This window comes from Lepidothrix coronata, unplaced genomic scaffold, assembly GCF_001604755.1.
Source record: "Lepidothrix coronata isolate B3197 unplaced genomic scaffold, Lepidothrix_coronata-1.0 Scaffold203, whole genome shotgun sequence".
Lineage (NCBI taxonomy): Eukaryota > Metazoa > Chordata > Aves > Passeriformes > Pipridae > Lepidothrix > Lepidothrix coronata.
The window spans coordinates 1,274,340-1,295,447 of NW_016690383.1; the positions used below are offsets into that span (position 1 = coordinate 1,274,340).

The following is a 21,108-nucleotide window of genomic DNA, read 5'->3' on the forward strand; positions in this document are numbered from 1 at the left end:
ATCCCCGGGGAGAGAGCAGACACTGCACAAATGCCATCTGCTAAGGAAGTGATGATGAACGACTTGGTGCCATTAAAACAGCCCAAGACAGAGACTGGTGTCTTAATTTTCATTTGCAGTCATGCAAAGCAAACTCGAATGCCAGGGAAGGTGAGGAGGGGCACCGCAGTGGCTGCAGACCAGAGGAGCCAGATTCCAACAGTTTTCAGTATAATAATCTTTTATTGCACAACACAAATTTATATCCACATTTTCTTCTATGTGTTTTAAATAAAAAACATAGACTATATATTACCCGAACTGAAAAGTCAAAAATATTAAGAAATAACACACTGCAGTACTCACAGTATTGAACATCACACGTCAACAGAATTATTAACAAAACACATTTGGAGAGAATTCCAAACCCTGATCGTTAGCATCCAGGCTGGATTTTCAAAGGCATTACGGGTTACAATGCATAGACACATACAATTCATAATTCAGCAAAACAAAATCCATTTATAAAAGTCACAGTGAAAGTGGAGGTAAACTTAATACTAAGCTTGTGTAAGTAAAATGACTAAGAACTGCTGTTCTGGAAAGTGATTTCCAGTTAGAGAACTATATACAGGAGATAATAAACAGAGCATAATTACCCTCTGAAATCAGCTTATGTGCAGAAAGATAACGAAAGACTGGAGGGGGGAGGATTCTGTTAAGTGAAATTCTGTTTCCATAGCCCAAAACTCCGAACCATCCTCGGTCCTCTCTGCTGTGTGTGAACGACCTGAAAACATTTTCAATTGTTTACCTACAAATGACCAAAGAGATCAGCACAACTCCAGGAACCACAACTTAAAGCCAGTGGGGTCTATAAATTGCCCAGAGCAAAGTAGTTATTAAATGATGGAAGTGAAAGAACTATATCCCAGAGTTTTATAGTGAGTTCAGAGATGATTTTTCTACAGTCCCTGCTCCAAAATCTTCTCTTACCTGTCCTGCAGTTGTGTCCCAAATGATTACTCTGCTTTGCCATGCAGCAAGATCCAGCTGTGGCATAAAGTTCAAGCAGTGTGACCCTGCAATCCACTGGATTTTCCCACCCTCTTAGCTCCCAGAATCAACAACACAATGAACTCACACAGAAATGACCAGTGGAAGTTGCCCTGAATTCCTGACAGACTGAGCTCACACAAATGGTGCTGAAGGTTCCTGTGCCTCACACAGAACAAGAGCTGAAATCAAGCCCAGAGAACACCCTGCAATGGAAACCACCAGCTCTGACAGGAGCTTTTCCCTGCTGGCACTTCCATCATCTTCCTCATCATGTCACCTGTCCCACGTCATCTATAAAGAAGAATGAGCAGTGAGAATAAAGCTGGGAAGGAGGGTTCCCAGGGCTTGCAAATGCCAAATGAAGCTAGAAAATCATGACCTTTAATTATATGAGTAATTAGATTTTAAGGGAAAAACCCCAAACAGATGAGGGATTGTGCAGTTTATCCTTCAGCTCATAGCAAGCAATAAAAAAGGCTCTCACCCCCCAAAACACAGCTACTTAGGCTGAAGGCATATTCCTATGAAACAGATGTAAGCCCTTAAAAGAAGTAAGTCTTTACTAAAAAAAATAAGAAGAGTGAAATTAAAGTGATTATGCTATAAGTTAGTTTAATTGATTTACTCAGGTATTTTTGACAGTAATAAGGTTTTCACTGATTCTTTAGCAACTATCAGTCCCCATATTGCAATATTAAAACAACCCCTTTATTTTAAAACAGACTAAGCATTCACCTTGCAAACAAATCTGAGGGTGCAGCAGAGAGAAGTAATACATTTCCTGCACACAGAGTTGTACATGTGCAGGGTCAGAGAAGGGGGTGAGGCCCACGGGGGATCCAGTCAGAGTCATTATCTCACTGTGAGTGTTCAGCCCAGACACCTCATCTCCTCATGCCTTTTACACTTCAGCTCACAAAGGGAGATGTGGGGGAGTGTGGATCAGCATCTCACCAAAGTGTTCCTTTAGAGCTAGTGAGGATCATCCCTGGGGAACACACTGCAGAACTAATTCCCTCCCACTTTCGTATTTCCAAAATCCAGCTCAGGCTCAGGACACACCTGAAAATGTATTCCCTGGACGCGATCAGCAACCTCACCGGGCTTCAGACTCCCCTGGGAAAACACAGATACACCGAGAAGCACAGATAAAAGACCTGGCCAACCCCTGACAATACATCCACTGGCTCAAAGCAGATTAGGGTTTAACAAAGCTATTGCTTGGAACAGTTTAAAATATCGACATCCTTCGGTTTGCAGGAATTTTAACAATCACTCAGCAAAGGCCAAATTAGGTGCTTATGCAAATCAGCTCGTTTCTCATAACAGAAGTGTTTGAGTTTTGCCTTCAAGGACTCTTGTGAGCCAGACCCAGCCCTGAGACCACCAGAGCAAAGAATGGAGGGTGTGAGTGGATTAACAAGCCCTGATTCTCTTAATGACTCATTGTTGAGAATCAAGGAAGATTCCTGGTTTTCCTGTAACTACAACAGCCTTGACTTTTTCCTACATCAAACGCCTTTGGGATGAGTGATTTTACAAAATGAGGGCAGGAGATATCTAAGGCATAAGCTGGCTTATCAGAAAACCAGTGTTTAACTCAACCCTTAGCACTCTTGCTAGTTTCAGGGGAGAATATTACAAAACTGAACCACAAAAATCTCAAAAATATTCACATTAACAAGTTCAGGTATTTGCATATATTACATCATGAGGTGTCTCCCAGGCAGACTTCCTAAAAACTTTTAAAAATCCATCAAAAGGGGGTCATGCAGAACTTCCTGCTGCGATAACTCACTGCTTTTGTTACTCAGGTAACTAAGACCTGAAGTGCTCCAAAACAAACCAGAGAACTCACACCCTCACCAATGCAGAAGCTGATCCCTCATTATAGGTTTTGGTTAAAATAAGCTTTAAAATAAAAATAAAACCTCAGCAGTCTCAGAAGAAAACATGCACCACGAGGACCACAGAGAATCTGTTTATGGCTCAAAGGCTTCCCAGATCAAAGCTGGCAGCACCTTCACTGTCCTCCAAGGAGGATGGAAGTTCACCAAGGAGTATTTCAGATTCCTATGTAGGGTATTGGGTATTCAAGTTCCACACCAAGCTCAAAAGTTATTGTTATTTTTTTTTTAAGCTCTTGAAATCAATAAAGTGGCTGCTGCACATAAATATATTTCCAGGTCATTTAGAGTGATTCACAAAGATGAGGTTTTTTCCTTCGTTTTTAAATTTTCCTTTTCTCACCCTTCTTATTTTACAAGTGTAAAACAGATGCAGAAATACTGAATGTGCTGTGGAATTGGCCAAGTCATTTAAGATGAGACCTGATAATTAGACCTCCCTTTGCTCCCTGTTAAAAACCACTGCAGAGTGGATTCCAGAGGGAATGTTAAACGTTCCAGAGGGAATGTTAAAAAGAATTAGTCTTGTCATGTTTTTTTCATACACACAGCAACATAAAACAGCAGCTAACAATTCTAATTTTAAATAAGTATCCCCCAACTGTCCCACCAGTATTGATAAAAGCAGAATAATCACTGCAATCCAGATATGTGATCTGGGCTCTGAAAATATTTCAGACTTATTTGGGGGAGGAAAAAAAGTCAATAGTAATATGTGTGTTCCTGTGTATCAATTTGGAACTAAAAATGGAAAAAAGGGCCTGTATCCAGTCTCAGAATATGAAATAAAAAAATGTATGTCCTTCAAACTGAATCAGCTAAATGGACATGCACTGTCCTTCTAATGATCTGCAAACATGATATTCACAGCAAGGTTATATTGATGACACCAGACTATTTACTGTGCCCAATTTGTTTCCAGTGCCAAACACAGGGATTTGAGAGTGTGGGGGTGGAAAAGTAGCTTTGTAGATGCTAAAGTGGCAAAAAAGCCAAGAGGAGCACGGAGAAATAGGTAAATATGTTGTAGCAAACCTCTGGCCTGGCTGGATATAAAGAAAAGCCCTAAAGGAAAAAAAAAAAAAAGCAGTATTCCATAGGCATTGAGTTTAATCAGACAATTCTAAAGCATCCACGATGTACAAAAACATCAAGCCCGTTAAACATGGATTTAGTAGATCAGCTACTCACATTTCTGTTGCAAATGCAGGATTTCAAAAGTTATGCTACACGCCAAGAAAAGTCAATAATGTTACATAAAGCAGTGATTAGATTCTACTCCCCTGCCATCCTCCTGCACAACTCCTCTGCTTCTGTCAAAAAATGAGCACAGATTAGGCAAGATCATCTAAATCGTTGTAAACAAAGACTGCTTAGAGCAGGGGCAGTCAATAAAAATAGGGTTAACCTGCCCAAATCACAGCACAGAACGGATGTGTTTAATGAAAGCACGTGGGCTTAAATCCATGTTTTCCTTCCCATTATTGCACTGAATGTCTGCTGCCTCCAGGAGGATTGGAAGGATGAGAGCTTTGATTAAGATGCAGCTGATGCAGACCAAGATTTTCATTTTATCTTTTTGGGTCGGTAGTTTTCCTTAGTTTTTTAAAGCAATGAACAGGGAAAAGTAATAAAATATCAGCATGTGCATATTAAGAAATAGCAAACGTGGTCAAAACAGGGGTTTTGTCGTCACAGCTTCTCTGTAAAAACAGTGAGAAAACTCTTAAAGCCAAACCAAAAAACACACTGTTAAAAATCAGACTGTGTCCTGTTTCTGCAAGTGGTGCTGAAATTCAAACCAGAGTTCTGTCCTGTGTAAATACATATATGGGAAATGGCAAAAAAACCACTGAAACCCCCCCTTAAAACTGCAATTCTCGTTGTAATCCCTAAATAAACTATGCTGAAAATCCTGAATTTAAATGTCTGAAGTGGACAAGCAGCCAAAAGTTTGTAAGCCTCAACTTTAGGATCTTACGTAATTTTAGAAGAAATTGTGGTTTGCAGTTTTAAGATTCCCTGGGAAAAAAAAAATAAAATGAAAATAAATGAAGCCAGCAAAGCAGCAAAGAAACCAAGTTCCTCTCATTGTAGGGAAGCTTTACTAGTCTCAGTTTAACTCTTAATTTTGGGTCGCCAAACACAAGTACAAGAACTTGTAACACAAAGGCCAATATTTAAGAAAACAATTAAAACAAACTTAAGATCCAAATGCCGTTTCAAGCTCTGGACTTGAAACTCAGCACTTGACAAGGAGCCTCTGTAAGTAAACATTTGCCAAGAGATCATTAGAGCCCCCACTACAGAGAGACAATTTACTAAAAATTGCTAAATTAAGTGCCTGAAAGTGTGACAATGCAAACAATTCGGCTCTTTTTTTGCAAGACAGTTTGACCACAAGGTTTTTAGAATTATACTAAAAATTACCTCAGGTGACTAAGAATTTTGATCCCTGTAATTAATGTGTTTCTTAAGCGTTTTGGTCAAAAGCTTAATTAAGCAATATTGTTGGATCATCTAATCCAGTGGAATGCAATATGCAAATATTTGCTTTTTCTCTCTCCTTAAGATTATTTGGAAGTCCCTTCAAGTGGGGTATTTTAGAAAAACAGCTGAGTTTCCTGTACCTCACAAAACATTAATATCTGCAGACGTTTAAATCTCCCTTTTGGTTTTGGACATCAAGTAATTCAACTTTGAGATGTGGTTACTCACGTCAGAAGTGCAACAATTGCCTTCTGAAAAGAATGTGATTCTGCAATGGCTGCCTCTTTTGGCATGGAAAGGGATTTATTACCCAGATCTACTGATTTATAATTGGAGAAATATTTGAATAGGAAGGCTGAATTTTGTTTTTCCTTTATGACACCAGGAAGGGTCAACCAGAATGATAAAAATAAGAATTAATTGTCTGAAGAAGGTGTGGTGAAGGAAGCACTTGTACAGTATCATCTGACTTTAACTCTAGAACAAAGTTTAAATATCACAGAATGTAAAAAGAGTCAGTAATAAAATAATATACATTAAATATTCCTCTTACTTCTGCTAATAGGAACATACATATAGGGTTTTCTCATTTACCAAAAGCCTTTGTAAATGACCTGATTCTATAGAGCTTCTTTTTTTTTTTTTGTAGATATTGTAAACATTTAGAATTTCTAAGGCTAAAAACAGGCACAAGTCTTCCATGGACAGTTATTATTCCTAAAAGCATTAAGGAATATATTCCAAATCTGCTATTCCTTGTTATAACAATAATAATAATTGAAATATAACATTATAATTCACAATGTAGATTCTTAATTAAAAAAGAAATACACCTTAATCCTGACAACAATTAATAATATATAGGGAACACTCCTTTTTCCCCCCTTTTTTAAATTATCTATTACATCAAAATTACATTTCCAGAATCTTTGTGCTGGCTGGGTATTACTCAATTTTATAAAGTGGTAAGTTTAAGTAGGAACTAAAACATCTCTAAGTGGGTAAAGCTGAACCACATGTCAGCATTATTAGCACCCCAGCTTCCCAATAAAGCAGGAGAGATCTGCAATTCCATTCTGCAGACTGGGATACTAAAACCACGTGGCTGGGGGCACCTTTTAGAAGATGTCAGACACTCCTCTCCACCACTTCCATGAGGTGATTTTTGTGTGTTGTGCCTCGTTAAGGTACCTGAGCCAACAGTCTGATGTCAGGCTGGTTTTTCAAGATTCCAGAGGTTCTTTAACCTCTGCACCAGGTTCCCTTTGCTGGGCAGCTCACTGACTCCAAGGAATGTTAGCAGCAATGCATTTCCAGAGACACGTTGCAAAAATACCAAAAGCAACCGACCGTCACCTAGAAGTCCTTTTATCCCTCGCGCTGTCCCGGACAAAACAACTCACCACCAAGTGATCTTGAACTCATAGATGGGCCTCTTGCAGTAGTAGTGGTTGATGAGGTGTTTGTCACACACCCCGATGCACTGGTGATCCACAGTGATGCCCCTGTCAGACAGGTCTGTCACGATACAGTGCAGCAGGTCGTAGACGTCGGCCACGGCCTCCCAGGGCCCAAAGGACACATCCACCTCACAGTGGTGCTCAAACAGCTTGGTCTCGCTCTCACTCCTCTCAAAACGCAGGGAATTGAAGTGGGGGCACTCGTAGGGAGTGATGGGCATCTCCTCTTTGAAGACACAGACCTTCAGTTTTGCAAATCTCGCTTTTCTCTGCATGGCCCGGAGCTTTGCTATTTCGATTATCCGTTCCAAGTGATCTAAAAAAAACCAAACCCCAGAACGCCCAAAAATAGAGAATTACAACGAAGTGTCAAGTAAAAGAGATCAAATGCAACTATTTCACGTGAAACATATTACTGCAGTGTTTGATGAGTTATTCTCAGCCTAACAGGAAACTGCATGTAGCAAAACAGACAGCAATCAAATCAATCTCAGTTATCTGGTGAACTTGCTGTCCTTACAATACGCCCAAGTTTATTCAGCTGCAAAAGCAGAGAAACCCTCTCATTTAATAAGCCTTGCATGTTATGGCCTAGATATTGCTCCTTCCTAAATAAAAATCCACATCCTTGTAACAAATCTGATGTGGAGACCTCACAGATCTAAACAGCATGAAAAGGACATAATGAACTCCTCAACTGCAGCGGAATTAGCTTGGAAGCTGAAAGCAGACCGAAAGCACAACACTCGAATCACACTAGAAGAAACAGTCAACACTACTTCATTTATTTACCTTTGTAATATGGCATTAGGCCCAGGAAAGCTTGTCTAACTTTTTCTCCTTTCAGAGGCTGGATATCCTCTAGATTGTCTAGCAATGGTCCTATGGAATAATACTGAGCTTCCTTGTAAACTGACCTCACTCGTTCTCTTGGTGGCAGGTCACCAGAGCGTAGAAAGTTAAGTATGTCTCTAAAAAAAAAGGGCAAAAATATTATTAAGGAACACATTTCTGCCAAAACTGTTGCAGGTGGTAAAAGAGAGGAAATGCTGGATATTTATTGTTTACTCTCTTGAGACAGAAATCCTTATGTTTAGACAGTAACTGAAACAAGTGATCCATATTCCCAACATCTGGTTTTAAAATCATTTGCCACGTTCAAGTTTCCAAGTCACCATTCCATATTTTGCCCCTGTTAATGTCAAAACTCATTCAAAAAAAACATAATCATATTTTAAACAAAAAGTTCAATGAGGAGGAACCACTTCAAATAGAAGAGGATACAGTATTCCACGGGAAAGAGATTGTAGTCACTGTATTTCAAATTTAGGTCTGTGATGAAATAATATTTTCCTAGAGAATTATATGCATGGACATTTTATCTCACACAGATCCAGGATTGTATCTGAATGGATGGTTCACCTGCAAAGGAGGTTTCTCTACACAGGCTCAGGGCCATATACAGAATAAGAATTTTAAAAAGAAGAGAGAACATTTCCTTGCAGCTCTGACAATGTTATGTGACAAGATTTTTTAACAGGGAAAGAAATCACTTTGTAAGTATTAACTAACAAAACTATTACTGACCTTCCTTAAGAAGGAATCTTGAAGGTGAAGGGATGTGGCACTACCAGCAAAAATAATTTTAAAAAATAAATTCTTTGAGGCTTGGGCTTTTTTACCAGTTCTGTTATATCCTGTTTAAAGACTGAAAATAACATGCTTTCAACTGTGTAAGAAAGCTAGATGCATTCCTTCCATTCCTTCTTTATCCTAGATACTGTAATATCAATTGAAAACCAGTGCTGTTCAAAGGAGCTTCCTATGTAAAGCAACACCAAACACATTCTTTTTTAAGACATCAAAACAACTTAATACCTTGAAAGGAGACACTCTAGAGGAGACAGTGTACAAATACAAAATGTTGGTGGCTTTTCCTTTCCCATTGCATAACTTGAGAGTAAAATGAATAGCTGTTTAATTGCCATATACTATTGTTATGTTTTGAGGGTGTGGATGCCAGCCAGTCACATTTACCTCCCACACAAACGGGATTTCACCAGAAGGAAAATAAATGTTAAAAAACTTATTTTTCTCGAAACCTGACTTTCTTCAGGAAGAACTCTGGAAGCACTGGGGACAGTGCACATACCCAAAGTAGGTTCCATCTCTGTCGATGAAGTACCTGCCCTCAGCATCCGTGGGGATGTAGTGCCTCCCGCTGAACATGGCTGCCAGCATGGTGTCCTCGTAACGCCTCAGGGTGGACAGTCTCGTGGTAAAGTACATCCCTCCCACGTTCAGGGGGACAACTTCTGGAAACTGCAAAAGCAATCACATCATCAGAGAGGAGCCTCCAGCCTTTTGCAGGGTTGCAGCTTCCAAAACACAGCATGCGGTCTTGTGACAAACTCCTCTTCCCTGTCCTGCTGCCACAAACCAGACAGGTTTGAGGGTTAACAGCTCGGATACTTTGGCTTCTGGGTGGAATCAATGAGTGGTTTAATTGTAGCTGGAATCTAAAACAGCAGACTCCACTCAGCTTTAATGCCAGATATTAATTTAAAGTATTAACGCCTCCTCTTGGCTCCCCACCCTTACACAGAGACAGACACACATGCAGAGGGAAAAAAAAAAGGGAAGAAATCTCAGGCCAGCCTTGGGACTTGCGCTCAGTTGCTACTCTGATGGTTTCTTTACACTGCTAAACCATACACTAAAAATCCCCAGTGATTTTGTATTTACATCAGGCCTAAAATCTTAGTATTACACTCCAAGACGCCTGAAGTACCAGAATAAACACTTCATTGTATTTCTCAACTCCAAACATGGATGGAACTTACAACTAAAGCCGCCAAGCAACTGAAACAAATTCAAGAGACTTAGTTTTATTCAAACATTTAGCTGCTAATGGAAACTGAACTGGGCATCCACAAATAGTCCAGCAAATAAATCCTGGATTCTTTGGCAGCTGAGCAGTGCGTGCTGCCATCACTGGACCTTGTCAGGTGAGCAGCACCGGGGAGCTCTTACCTCCTGGGGCAGCAGAGGTAGAGCTTGTCCTGCCTGGGTTGCAGTAGGAGTGGCCGGCTCTTGGAAATCATCCTCTGCATCCGAGCTCGACATGGCATCATCCGGGTTTCCGCTCACTTTGTTCTGCCCCGTAACTACCACCATCCCTCTGGCTCTCGGGAGCAGGTCTGCTGGGTAGGCAGCCGTGGCACTGCTAAACGGGAACACAAACCCCGGATCACCTCGGGCTGCCCCCGCCAGCCGCGGGTCGGTGCGGGCGGGACGCGTCGCTCGCCGCGTCACCCCGAGGGCTCACAATGGCATCGCTGTGGCCGGGAAATGAATCACGGCACGGACGGGACCCACACCGGGGGCTCGGGCTGTGCAGGAACGCGCTGGGCAGAGCTGTCCCAAGGCCCTCCAGCCCCGGAGCCGCCGTCAGTGGCTGGGTAAGAGCCCGGCATCCATTGGCTGCACAGTGCAGGGAGCGATTGGCTCCGCCGCGCTTTTGCAGGAAAATGTCATTTGCTGGGTGGATTTGGGTGGCCGCTGTCCCAGCCTGTCCCTCGCCATGGGCGGGATGCAGGAACACGTCCTGCCATTGGCCCCGCGCCGGGCGACACCCGCGCTCCGTCTGTCACCTTCAGCCGCTCGCCGGGAGCGGGGACGGGCACGGGCAGGGCTCCGCTCAGCATTCCCTGGCAAATTTTCCAGTTGGGGTTTCTAACCAGCCGGAGAAAACTGATGTCTCCGTGCCCACCGCATCACATCTCATCGCACATGAACGCGCCCATCTGACACACATGTATTTAATTCTGCTTATTATCCTGCGCATTTACTGCTAATTATCCATTTCCTTTCCGGCACAGAGCAGGCTTTCACAGTCCACCTTCAATCTCAGGACGGGATGGACTAACCAGCTGCACTATGAAAATAATAACTGAAAGAGCAGAGCAGCAAAGAGGAGGAAACCCTGCTGCTCCCTCTACGCTGCATTATGTAAAATCCCTGTTTCCAGGAATGCTGTGGTGCCTCCAAGCAGCATCACAACGCCATAACAAAGGCATCACCGCTAGCAGAGGCTTTAGCTCTAACCCTGCAAGCTCCTTCTCTGAAATCACTACGAAATATAAAAAGAGAAGGATTACTCGCACGAGTACATCTGGTGCGTTTATTTATTGGCTAAACAAATGTTTCATAAAGGGTGCTTCCCATCAAAATCAGCAAGAAGAAATGACATAAAATTTTGAAAGACACGATCAATTATTCTGCCTGTATAATTCTGCTAATACAGTGCATTGTGCACATCATCAGCCCGTCTGTAGATCTCAGCTCTTAAAGGAAATGCTGCAAGTTCAGAAAGAACCCAGACAGACCCTGGATGCTCCTGGGCAAAACAGATACTCTGTGGAGAGCTGATCAGATCACAGTCTCCACGTTCTGAGGGAGTGTTCACAGCCTGCTTTTACCAAAATTTGGATGTGAATTCTACACCCTGTTTAGCACCATAATAAACACAGATAAATAGGTACCCTGAAGTGTCAAACATTCCGTTTAAGCTGCAGCTCGTTAAGAGGTTTGGCTCAGCTTAGGACAGGTATTTAACTTCTCTTCTCTACAGTTTATAACCATTTTTCCACCACAGTCCAATGCATAGGCAGAAAAATAAGGCTTCTCAATGTCCACACCCTATTAGCAATTTTAATATTTGTCCTGAAACAACATTTGCTCCGACATTATCAATTATCAAAACAACTCAACTACGCCTCACAGATAAAGAACAGACACAACATAAATGAAATATTATTTTGGTAGGGCTCCTTTAAAGAAGTAAACAAATTATCACCCAGAAACAGCTTGCAGAAGCTTCATTTATAAGATGCACAGTCAAAATTGAGTGAGTCTGTATTTACTGTGAATGTATTATTTATAATGCTGTCACTTGACACCAGTGCTTTGCCTGCTATTTCCAGTTCTCTTAAGACTCAAGATTGTGTTCTGTAATTGTCTACATTTTTCAAGAATGTCCCATATATTTCACTTAAATGGATCATCCTGTGAGTAAACAACATTCAGCTCCATTAAGTATATGGGAATCATCGACCACAGAATGTGTTTGGGGTAAGTTCCTCCATTTGGCACTGTACCAAAAAGGGCCCCTTTCCTACCAGAACTAGAGGTTTGAGAAAAAGGAATTCTTCCTCTTTCGTGATCCTCCTTCAACATGACACCGAGGTTTAAGAAAAAAAAAAACCATGAGAGAGCATACCTTAATTCTCTTACACCCAGGAGTAACAGCCTCCTTTGCCATTGGAACATTCACACAAACAGTGCCCTCAACAGCGAGGTTTGGCAGACAAGTTCTCGGCCCAGGATTTCAAGATTAAGTTTAGTGGCAGTAAAATGAAGAGATTAATCACTGACAAGTTTAACCTGTTTTTTGACCTTCATTAAAAGGTGACTGAAGTCCTTCTCTAGGTTTGCTTCACCAGTTCACCCCCGGGCACGGAGCAGTGGAACAGTGGAGTGGTGACAGGAACAGTGTCTCCCTGAAAGAAAAACAGAAGCTGATCACTGCCCAGTTCTCTGACAGACACTCAGTTCTCTGCATTTCGTGAAGAATAAGCATCCATCTGTATCATAAAATCAAGAATGGTTTGGGTTGGAAGGGACCTTAAAGCTCATCTTGTTCCAACCCCCTACCATGGGCAGGGACACCTTCCACTACACCAGGTTGCTCCAAGCCCCATCCAACCTGGTCTTATCCTCTTCTCGCCACTTGCAATAATTATTTTTAATTATGCACAAAAATATTCCTTTTGTTAAATCTCTCATTAAAGTTACAGGGTTTGTTTTATTTATTTAAACTAACTAAATGCATCTATTTCATTTTCAAATATATCTGAGTGCAGATCAACAGACAGTTAATGAGAAGGCATCATCAATGAACAAAATTATTAAATCAAATATTTAACTGAACCAAGGTCAGCAGCATCCAACTCTACCACAAATACTTCCTGCCAGTCCTTCTGCCTGGCATTTAAATGCAGAGATTGCTTCCTGGAGCTTTTTTATGGACAGCTCAGATACTGTCACACACACCCCCACCCCCCAAAGACATCTCAGTAAATGAACTGGCCCTGCCAGTCTGGCTTCATTCCCCAGGGAATGATGGCAACCCTAGAGCTACATCGAGTTGGACTAGATAGTAAGTCAACAAAACTTTTCAAGGCTCTGCTGCTCCCTCAGCTTTTCTGTACTGGTTTAAACAACCTTTTCTTAAATACTTTGAGATTACACGAGTGTTGGCAAAGTGACACACCTAAAAAAGCTACATATCCACAAAAAAAGTGACATAATGATTACATGGTCAAAGTCTTTTCTCAGTAAGGTACTGATGTATGAATCCATCCTAGGAGACTCACACAGACTTCAGTTCAAAGCTAACTCCTTGGGATGTGCTTGTTTTGAGGAGATACCAACTGGATTTTAGGAAGGCTCCCCCTTTTTCAAGAGAAACTGGGTCCCTGTGAGGTCACAGAATGAGATGTCACTTAGCAGTCTCTCTGTAGCTATCTTCAAAAGACTCAGATGATCAAAGGTTTGTGTGAACACACTGGGACGAGACATGACATCCAGTAAATTATCATAAATCTGCATCAGAACAGTGAAGGAACACCCTGAAAAAGGGGGCAGGATACCTGAGCTGCAGTAAATGGTATTATACATTGGACTGTAAAATGCTGGACATTCTCAGCACCTGCAGGCATGAGCAAAAGACAACACAGAGTATGATGAAGGGATAGTGTAACTTAACCTTTGCAGCAGGGAGCAGAGACACGGTGTATGGGTGTGTACGATGGGACCCTCCATCATCAATGACTTCCAGGGCAGCAGCAGGACAGCAGGGAGACCTGACTGGGAGCTGCGAGCAACCAGTGGGTAAAGGACACTGGGGCTGTACTCGCTGGTGGCTGGCACTGCCACCTCACAGAATTCCACAGCTTTTAGAGCCTGGAGCCGCTCCGCAGTCCAAGAGCCGAGCAGAGGCATCACCCACGACCGGGCAGCACAGCCCCCAGGCGGGCTCAGGTGGGTACACCAGGCGTCCGGCGAGTAAATCAATAATTAATTAATAAATAAATAACTATTAACTGTCACCTAGAGACTTGCTGGGGCCTCCTGCACAGTCTGAACGGAGTGCCCGGACGCGGGGCAGCGGCCCCCGCTCCGTCCCCCTCCCGCCCCGCGGCCCCTCCCGCCCCTCACCTGAGCGGCCCCTCCCGCGCTGCCGCCGGGGGTCGGTAGCAGAGCCCCGGCTCCGGGGGGGAACAGCGGCCGCCGCATCAGCCTGGGGATGGACGGGAGGGGGCAGCGGGGCCGCCTCTCCCCGCCCGCCCTCACCTGCCCCGGCCCCGCGTCACGTAGGGCCCATCCGGGTCCCGCGCGGGCGGGGCCGGGCCCGTCCCCACACGGGGGGCGGCGGGAGCGCCCCCCCCCCCTCCCCTCACGGCCCCGCCCGGGGCTGCGCTTCGCTCCTCGATCCCGCGACGCCCCCCCCCCCCCCCCCGCCCCCCCCCCCTCCCCTCACGGCCCCGCCCGGGGCTGCGCTTCGCTCCTCGATCCCGCGAGGAAACGCCCCGCGGGTAATTAATTAGCCGTGATTAATTGCCGGAGAGCACCGGGAGCACCGATGGCGGCTCCGCGGCCGCGCTGCCCCCGGCGGGCACTAGGGGAGGCCCCGGGATCACTTTTGAGAACGAGCCGAGGGTGAAGGAGCTGGGAAGTGTCGAATTCACTTCTTCCCTGAAGGCACTTTGATATCCTTCACTGGTGCTCGCGGTGGTTTTAGAGACACACGTTAATTATGTCATCTGGAGCAACAAAAGGAATGGAGGGAAATAAAAAAAAAACAAACAAACTGTTTCAGAGTCGAAGAGGCAGAAGTTGTGGAAACACAAGTATTTTTGAAAGAACTTCTCTTAAAAGCAGTGGGGAAGGCTGAGCCCACCTTCAGCATCGTGAGCCACTGAGGTGAACAGAAAATGGGACAAAATGAGGCAAAAAACACCTAAAAAATACCTTACTGGAATAATCACCTTCCACGTTGTATCCTAAAGTTTTGATAACAGCAGGGGTCAGCAGCAGTTTCACCCCAGCAGCACAACTCTGAACACAACGGCTCTGGAGGAACAAATTCGAGAGGCTAAAAATTACCTTCATTCTCCTGCAGTAGAGAAATCTCATGTTACTTTCTTTGTAACTCTCAGTGGGACACTCCAATTTACTTTCTCCTCGTCACCCAGCTATTAAAAGCAAACAAAAAGCATCGAATTGCAAACCTTAAAGAGAGACCCAGACCCAGGACATGAGATCATATCTCCCCTCCACTAACGCATCAACATCTTGAATTATTAAAATCTTAACTCCAAAGCAAAAATATTAATAAATAAATAAATGAAAATCACATTTAAAGCATTTATTTTGAAAAATAAAATACAAAAGATCATTGAATTGTAATTATACATGTAATTTATCAACTTTTTTTTTTTAAATAAAAGATATTTAACAATTTCCACATATGAATAAGACAGACAACTGTTCCACCAGAAATCTTTTAGGACAAGCACAGACCATTCTTGAAAGCTTCATACATTTAAAACCAAACTGCTACAAGAAACAAACAAACAAAATCTTTGAAGATGGAGCTTTGTAATTAAGACAGAAGAGCAATTTCAGAGAGAGGCATTGCTTTGCATTTTTTTTTAAAACCTTAAAAAAATAGTTGTGCGAATGTAATACAGTTCTACATCAACATCAGTGTTTTTTATTTTCTTTAACAGGTTTACATGCGCTCACAACAGCAAAATTTCGAACAAAAACAGTATGAAAGAAACGGGAGAGAAAATTCTGAAGGAAGCAGGCCATGAGCAGCACACCTCACTGATCCTGGGGGGACAGGCCGGAGGGATCATTCCCATGGAAAAGGCAGCAGTCGATTTTCTAAAGAAAAGGAAAAATAAAGTTATGTTTGAGCTTTCTGTGTAATATTCGGCTCCTATCCTCGACAACGTTTTGGAATTACAAATAATGCAGAATTAATTAACTGCTCTTTCAGTAGGTGGAAAGTCACTGTCAAGAAAAAACCACAGCCACTAAAACGTTCCTGTAAGGAATGTGGCTGCTTTGTCCATCGTTTAGCATTAGGGTGACTCCTTGGAGAACATTTAGATGCAAAAAATATATTGGTTTTCCACTTACATTCCAAGAATTTGTGACAGTGGGCTGCACTGACGTGCTGGAAGTCAGTATTGTACCAGGGGAAGTTACTGCTGGGAAGTTCACAATTTGGTTTCCCAGAAACTGGGCAGCAGCTTTAGACAGAAATACTGCAGTTTTAAATATATTTTTCAGAGCTAAGTGGCAAAATGAAGCTGCTGTTTCAGTCATTCTAACATTGACTACATGAAAAGATTATGGTTTCTCTATCCATTTCAGATTGAAAGCCTGCAATTAATCTTTGGAAACCTTTTATATCCATTATTTCTAAGTGGTGCAATGCTTTTGGCTATATTTAGGGCACTATATTTATGGCCATGTAAGGATCTATTTTGGGTGTATTGGTGGGGCATGTTGCTTTTGGCTATATTTAAACTGGAAGCATTTTGTCATGTGAAAGCATCAGAATATCTGATAACATAGCTGACAAGTAAAAATCCTGGACTAATACAGTAATTCTTGCATCACTCATTCCTTAATTAGTCTGGAATTTACTGCACAATTTGCCACTGTTTATTCAATTACTAAAATGCAGTTTATTAAAAATACTGGCTATGGGACACATTAAAAACAAATTATACAGATCAGCTTATCAGTTTCCACTATCACAAAAGGGCAATTACTTTAAAAACAAAATGACACAGGTGATGAAGAGTCATCCTTAAAGTTTCCCTGTTTTTTTAATAATAAAAGTATAGTTTTATGTACTCCTTCCAATTTCAAGCTCTAAAATAGAGCTGTCAATCCAATAACATAGCAAATACTGAAATTATGATGAGCCACATAGGACTGCACTTACCTCACAGTGATTTTTACACGTTCTGAACTAAGGTCTGTACTTCATGTTTTTCTTACCCAGAATCTTACACAGAGTTTTTTAACATAAGTTTAAAAAAAAAAACAGTTAAACTAAATTCAGAGCAACAAATGAGCAGGACTGCAACACTCTTTTATTACCTTCTGTGCAAGAAACGTCCATTTTATCTTCTATTCCATAGGTTCAGTCTGTCAAAAAAATAACTAAAATTAGCTATTTTACATTAGAGGAAAAAAAAATATCATTATGAGCACTTATGTTTGTACTCCAAACCACTGAGGTGTTTAGTTACATTATGTTAATTTTATCTTTAGTATAATACACTAAAAGAGAACACTATCAACTTCAACTCCAGTGTCAGTTTTTATGGTTTAAGAAATATTCTTTTATTATTTCACAAAGCTGATTTTTTGCCTTTTAGATGATCTTTCTTTCACTCTGGATAAATCTGCTCAGAGTCTGGTAAATAACTGTAATGCACCAAGCTAACTGTATAAATCCACCTCCTGGAATTTAGCAGAGTCCCATTTGGAAACCTCCCTGTCATATGGAGTGAAAGGACATTTACTAGTTAGAGTGGCCCAGGTTCTTTTGAAGTGTCACAAGATAACTGAAAAACAAAAATAGTAAAATTTAACTAGTGGACACTGTACAAAGTGTCAAGGATTTAAAGGATTTAATCAAGGATTCATTCAAAAAAAAAAATCAAGGATTTACTTTGCTGGCACACACACAGTGTGCTCAGTTTTGAAGATAACTCGTATCCCTGCCCTTTCCATAAATCCTTATCAGCAATATTTAATCTGCCATGGCACACCCTGTGCCTGCAGCCAGATAATGCCGCAGCTTTATCTGAAAGGCTGCAGATAATCTCGGAATCACCCCAGGAATGGCACGTGAAAGCATCAGAACTAACCCCGGCACGCTCTCTCAGCACAGTTTGCTGACAGGACCGTTAAGCAGCACATTAAGAACATTTAAACAGCTTTTCTGCCGCTAAGCTGCAGAGACTTGGGCCAGCAGTGGAGAGGGGACGATGCTGTGAGCACAGCCCAGGCAGCTGCGTGGTGCCAGCTCTGGAATGGCTCTCCAGGAGCTGAGCACGACTTGCAAAGCAGGAGCACTAACTGATCCAAGGGTGAAAGCAGGCAGACATCCAGTAAAAAGCCAAGCCCACGTTAGAGATCACACAAAGACTGATCAGAGAGATTTGGTGCCCACAGCAAAGTTATGTTCTGAAAACGTGACACAGACACTACAGCTATTTGACTTCACTGGTCCACGTTCATTTTATCTTGCCACGAGACTTCCTTCCTACTGTCTTCTTTGGCTGGAACAAAAGAAACCGATTTTCCTTTTTAAGCAATTAATTTTCGTTTGAACAAAAGGAAGAAGTCAAAATGCTTTGTTTGCATGTGGTAGATTCTCCTGTGTACTCTTAACCTGTGTGCCTCCCACACGGAGAAGCTGTGGCTGCCCCATCCCTGGAAGTGTTCCAGGCCAGGTTGGAGGGGTCTTGGAGCAACCTGGTCTAGTGGAAGGTGTCCCTGCCCATGGAAGGGATGAGCTTTAAGGTCCCTTCCAACCCAAACCATCCTGTGATTCTATGATTCCATGATGTTCACAGGGCTGGGGGAGGGTGCCACAAGATCCTGCAGTTTGAGAGCTCCATGACAAGGATTTTGCTTTTTCAACTGCAATTGCACAGGTCAGGCCCCTCAGGGAGCTGACGACAATTAACAGCATTTGAAGGTACCAACTTATGAATTCTCAGTAAAATCTGAAGTTCAATAGCTCACTTGATTATTAACCCAACACAGCATCCCTATCCATGGCTGAACTGGTTTTGTTTATGTCTGATAACATCACCATTTTTTTTTAAAGTTTCTCAGTACTTATAACTCTGCTCTCTCTGTATTATACTTGCTTTAAACTTTTCCATGCAAGGCAACAAAAGATAAAAGCTCCTCTGCAAATAACACACTTTTCAGTTTGGTCTACAAAAGAAACTCCAACTTTCCTGGAGTTTCACAGCAAAAATTCAGGCAGCTCAGGTTGACAAGCATCACACTGGAGTTACACATGGACTCAAGAGAGGCTTGGAACTGGAGATTCCACCTCATGGACAAGCTGTTCTCTTGTCATCACTCGGAAAAATCAGGTTCATGAAGAAGTGGTTTTATAAAGACTGTTTGCACACTGATTTGCTGCTACAAATGAGGAAATTAATTCAATACTGTACCTGTGGCACTTCTTTAAGGAAGTCAGGAAGCTGAAATTCACCTTTATAGACCTGGAAAAACAAACAAAAAATACACTACTCAAAGCCCTCATTCACTACTGTTTGAAATGTTAAAGAGCTTGTTAAGGGAAGGAAAAAAGAACAAAAGGAAAAAAGATTCCTTTGTGTTATTAGCATCCAGTAAAGCTAGAACAGATCTACTTAAACTGAGAACAATGTCTTTGTAAAAGCAAGTTTCATTCCCAAGGCTTGGTTCTCCAAAGTGGTTCCACAGCTGCTCTCTCAGTTCCAGGCTTGGTCTGTACTCAACACTCTGACCCTGTTTGCATTAAAATGGTAAAAATATGCAACTCAAATAATATTCAAGTTATTTCAAGCAAGTTTGAAATCTAACCTAAGTCCAGTGTAATCCATGCACTAAGCTTTCAGAAAAAGATTTTCAACAGGATGATTAAAAACACTAGGAGTGACTTGCTACAGCACATACTGCAGCCTCATTACCAGCCTGACTGCATGGGAATTATCAAGATTTCCAATTTTTTAGAGCATAATATTAATTCTGAAACAACACTGTTTGGAGAAAGAGCAAGTAATAAATATCCTCCAACACACCAACAACCACAGCAAACAAGCCTTTCCACTGTCTGACCAATTAGGAAATAAATTGGCAATGTATCATCTTCTCTCCAGAGGATAATTCTTAAAAGCTCTTTGCTTCTGAGATTAAATATTCCAAAGGGGGAAAGAAAGTATTCTGGTTTTGTTTGGTTTTCTTTTGTTGTTTTGTTCTAGTTTTTTCCCCTAAAAAAAAAAAGTACACTTGAAAGTTTTACCATTCTTTCTACTGAACCATAAAGAGTAAATCATCCCAATGTCCTAAGTTCTTTGTTGTCTTGTGTAATCATTTAAAAATAAAATAAAAAAAAAATTTTACAAAAGGCACAAACCTACGTAGAAAAATTGTATAAAAATGGAAAATGGGCCCTAAAATGGAAATGGGGCTCCTCCAAAGCCCCGCTCAGAGCTGCACTCCCTGGTTTGCGTCAAAGGAAGAAGACTCAGGAAGGCAGGGGATGCTTATTAACAATATCCCTTTTCCCTGCTTCCCTACGAAGGGGTGACCAGAATACCAAGCCAGCCCGGTTTTGTCAATATGCTGCAGTGGCCCGGCGGTGCAGCTGAGTCAGCTCGGAATTTCCTGCCCAGCGCCTCAGCCCTGAAAGCATCGGACCCTGTGACTCACGTGGGGCGGACTCAGGACTGGCAGCTCTCATCACTCCTCAGCCCTGGGCTAAACAGACCCAAAGGAGGCTTCACTAAGCCCCAACATGCATTGTGGAACTCTCCTCCTTCCAGTATTCCGTGTTTTAGTTAAAATAGAAAAGCAAAAGGCACAGCTCTCATTTGTATTCAGCCAGGGGCTGCTGTGATTCCCATGGAAACCTTAATGAAAGTCACCCTGGTCGGAAATCCAGCGTGTGGCTACTGGAGCCTTCTTATACCATAAATATTTATAAATGAAGGAGAGGATTTCACATTTGCAGCTTTTAACCAAGCCATTAAAATGCAGGCTGTGTCCCAGAGAGCAGGAATGGAAGTTACAAATGAACAATAGTATCACATCAAAAAATGCTACAGAATAACAGGCAGGAGTCTTCACCTTTTCTGGCAAAGCGCTGCAGTCATCAGCTGGGAATTCTCAAAACCAGTTAATACTGATGAGATGATGGTACCTTGTGACTGATTCAGAACCACAGTGGCCAAAGCCACATCTGTCTCTCTAGAAGCCTCCTCCTTTTCCCTTCTCCTGCAATTGTGACTCAGTTTAATTTTTACATTCTAGCTATATATGTGTATCTATCT

General features: G+C 42.1%; 2 protein-coding genes across 12 annotated transcripts in view; both read right to left on the reverse strand.

Moving 5' to 3' along the window:
• Nucleotides 1-124: 124 nt before the first annotated feature.
• Nucleotides 125-15,335, reverse strand: KCTD7 (potassium channel tetramerization domain containing 7). Of its 10 annotated transcripts, none has more exons than XM_017832528.1 (7): nt 14,177-14,275; nt 12,177-12,456; nt 9,929-10,121; nt 9,048-9,217; nt 7,688-7,866; nt 6,839-7,211; nt 125-1,329 (listed from the first exon to the last, which is right to left on the reverse strand). In XM_017832528.1, coding segments are annotated over exons 2-7 (966 nt in total). In that variant the 5' UTR covers nt 12,227-12,456; nt 14,177-14,275; the 3' UTR covers nt 125-1,328. The 10 variants fall into 10 exon arrangements, with proteins under 10 accessions (XP_017688017.1, XP_017688016.1, XP_017688014.1 ...); XM_017832527.1 differs by having other exon boundaries at nt 125-4,258; XM_017832525.1 differs by lacking the exon at nt 14,177-14,275 and adding an exon at nt 15,125-15,335 and having other exon boundaries at nt 125-7,211.
• Nucleotides 15,336-15,371: 36 nt separating this feature from the next.
• The window catches only part of TPST1 (tyrosylprotein sulfotransferase 1), a 22,140-nt gene continuing 16,403 nt past the window's right edge, over nt 15,372-21,108 (reverse strand). Inside the window, exons 3-6 of one of the 2 annotated variants that reach the window (XM_017832521.1) lie at nt 19,246-19,296; nt 18,258-18,333; nt 17,144-17,191; nt 15,677-15,910 (exon numbers count right to left, since the gene is read on the reverse strand). In XM_017832521.1, the coding sequence (XP_017688010.1) occupies nt 18,289-18,333; nt 19,246-19,296 (96 nt within the window). In that variant the 3' untranslated portion in view covers nt 15,677-15,910; nt 17,144-17,191; nt 18,258-18,288. Of the gene's footprint in view, nt 15,911-17,143; nt 17,192-18,257; nt 18,334-19,245; nt 19,297-21,108 lie in introns of both variants that reach the window. The other variant, XM_017832522.1, reaches the window with a different exon arrangement.

Excerpts from the sequence above, each read along its gene's own strand:
- KCTD7 (XM_017832525.1), bottom strand. The coding sequence starts at position 12,226 with ATGTTCCAATGGCAAAGGAGGCTGTTACTCCTGGGTGTAAGAGAATTA. Across the intron at positions 7,867-9,047 it reads AGAGATGGAACCTACTTTGG|AGACATACTTAACTTTCTAC; the intron begins GTATGTGCACTG and ends CTTTTTTTTTAG. Across the intron at positions 7,212-7,687 it reads CCTAATGCCATATTACAAAG|ATCACTTGGAACGGATAATC; the intron begins GTAAATAAATGA and ends GGTTTTTTTTAG.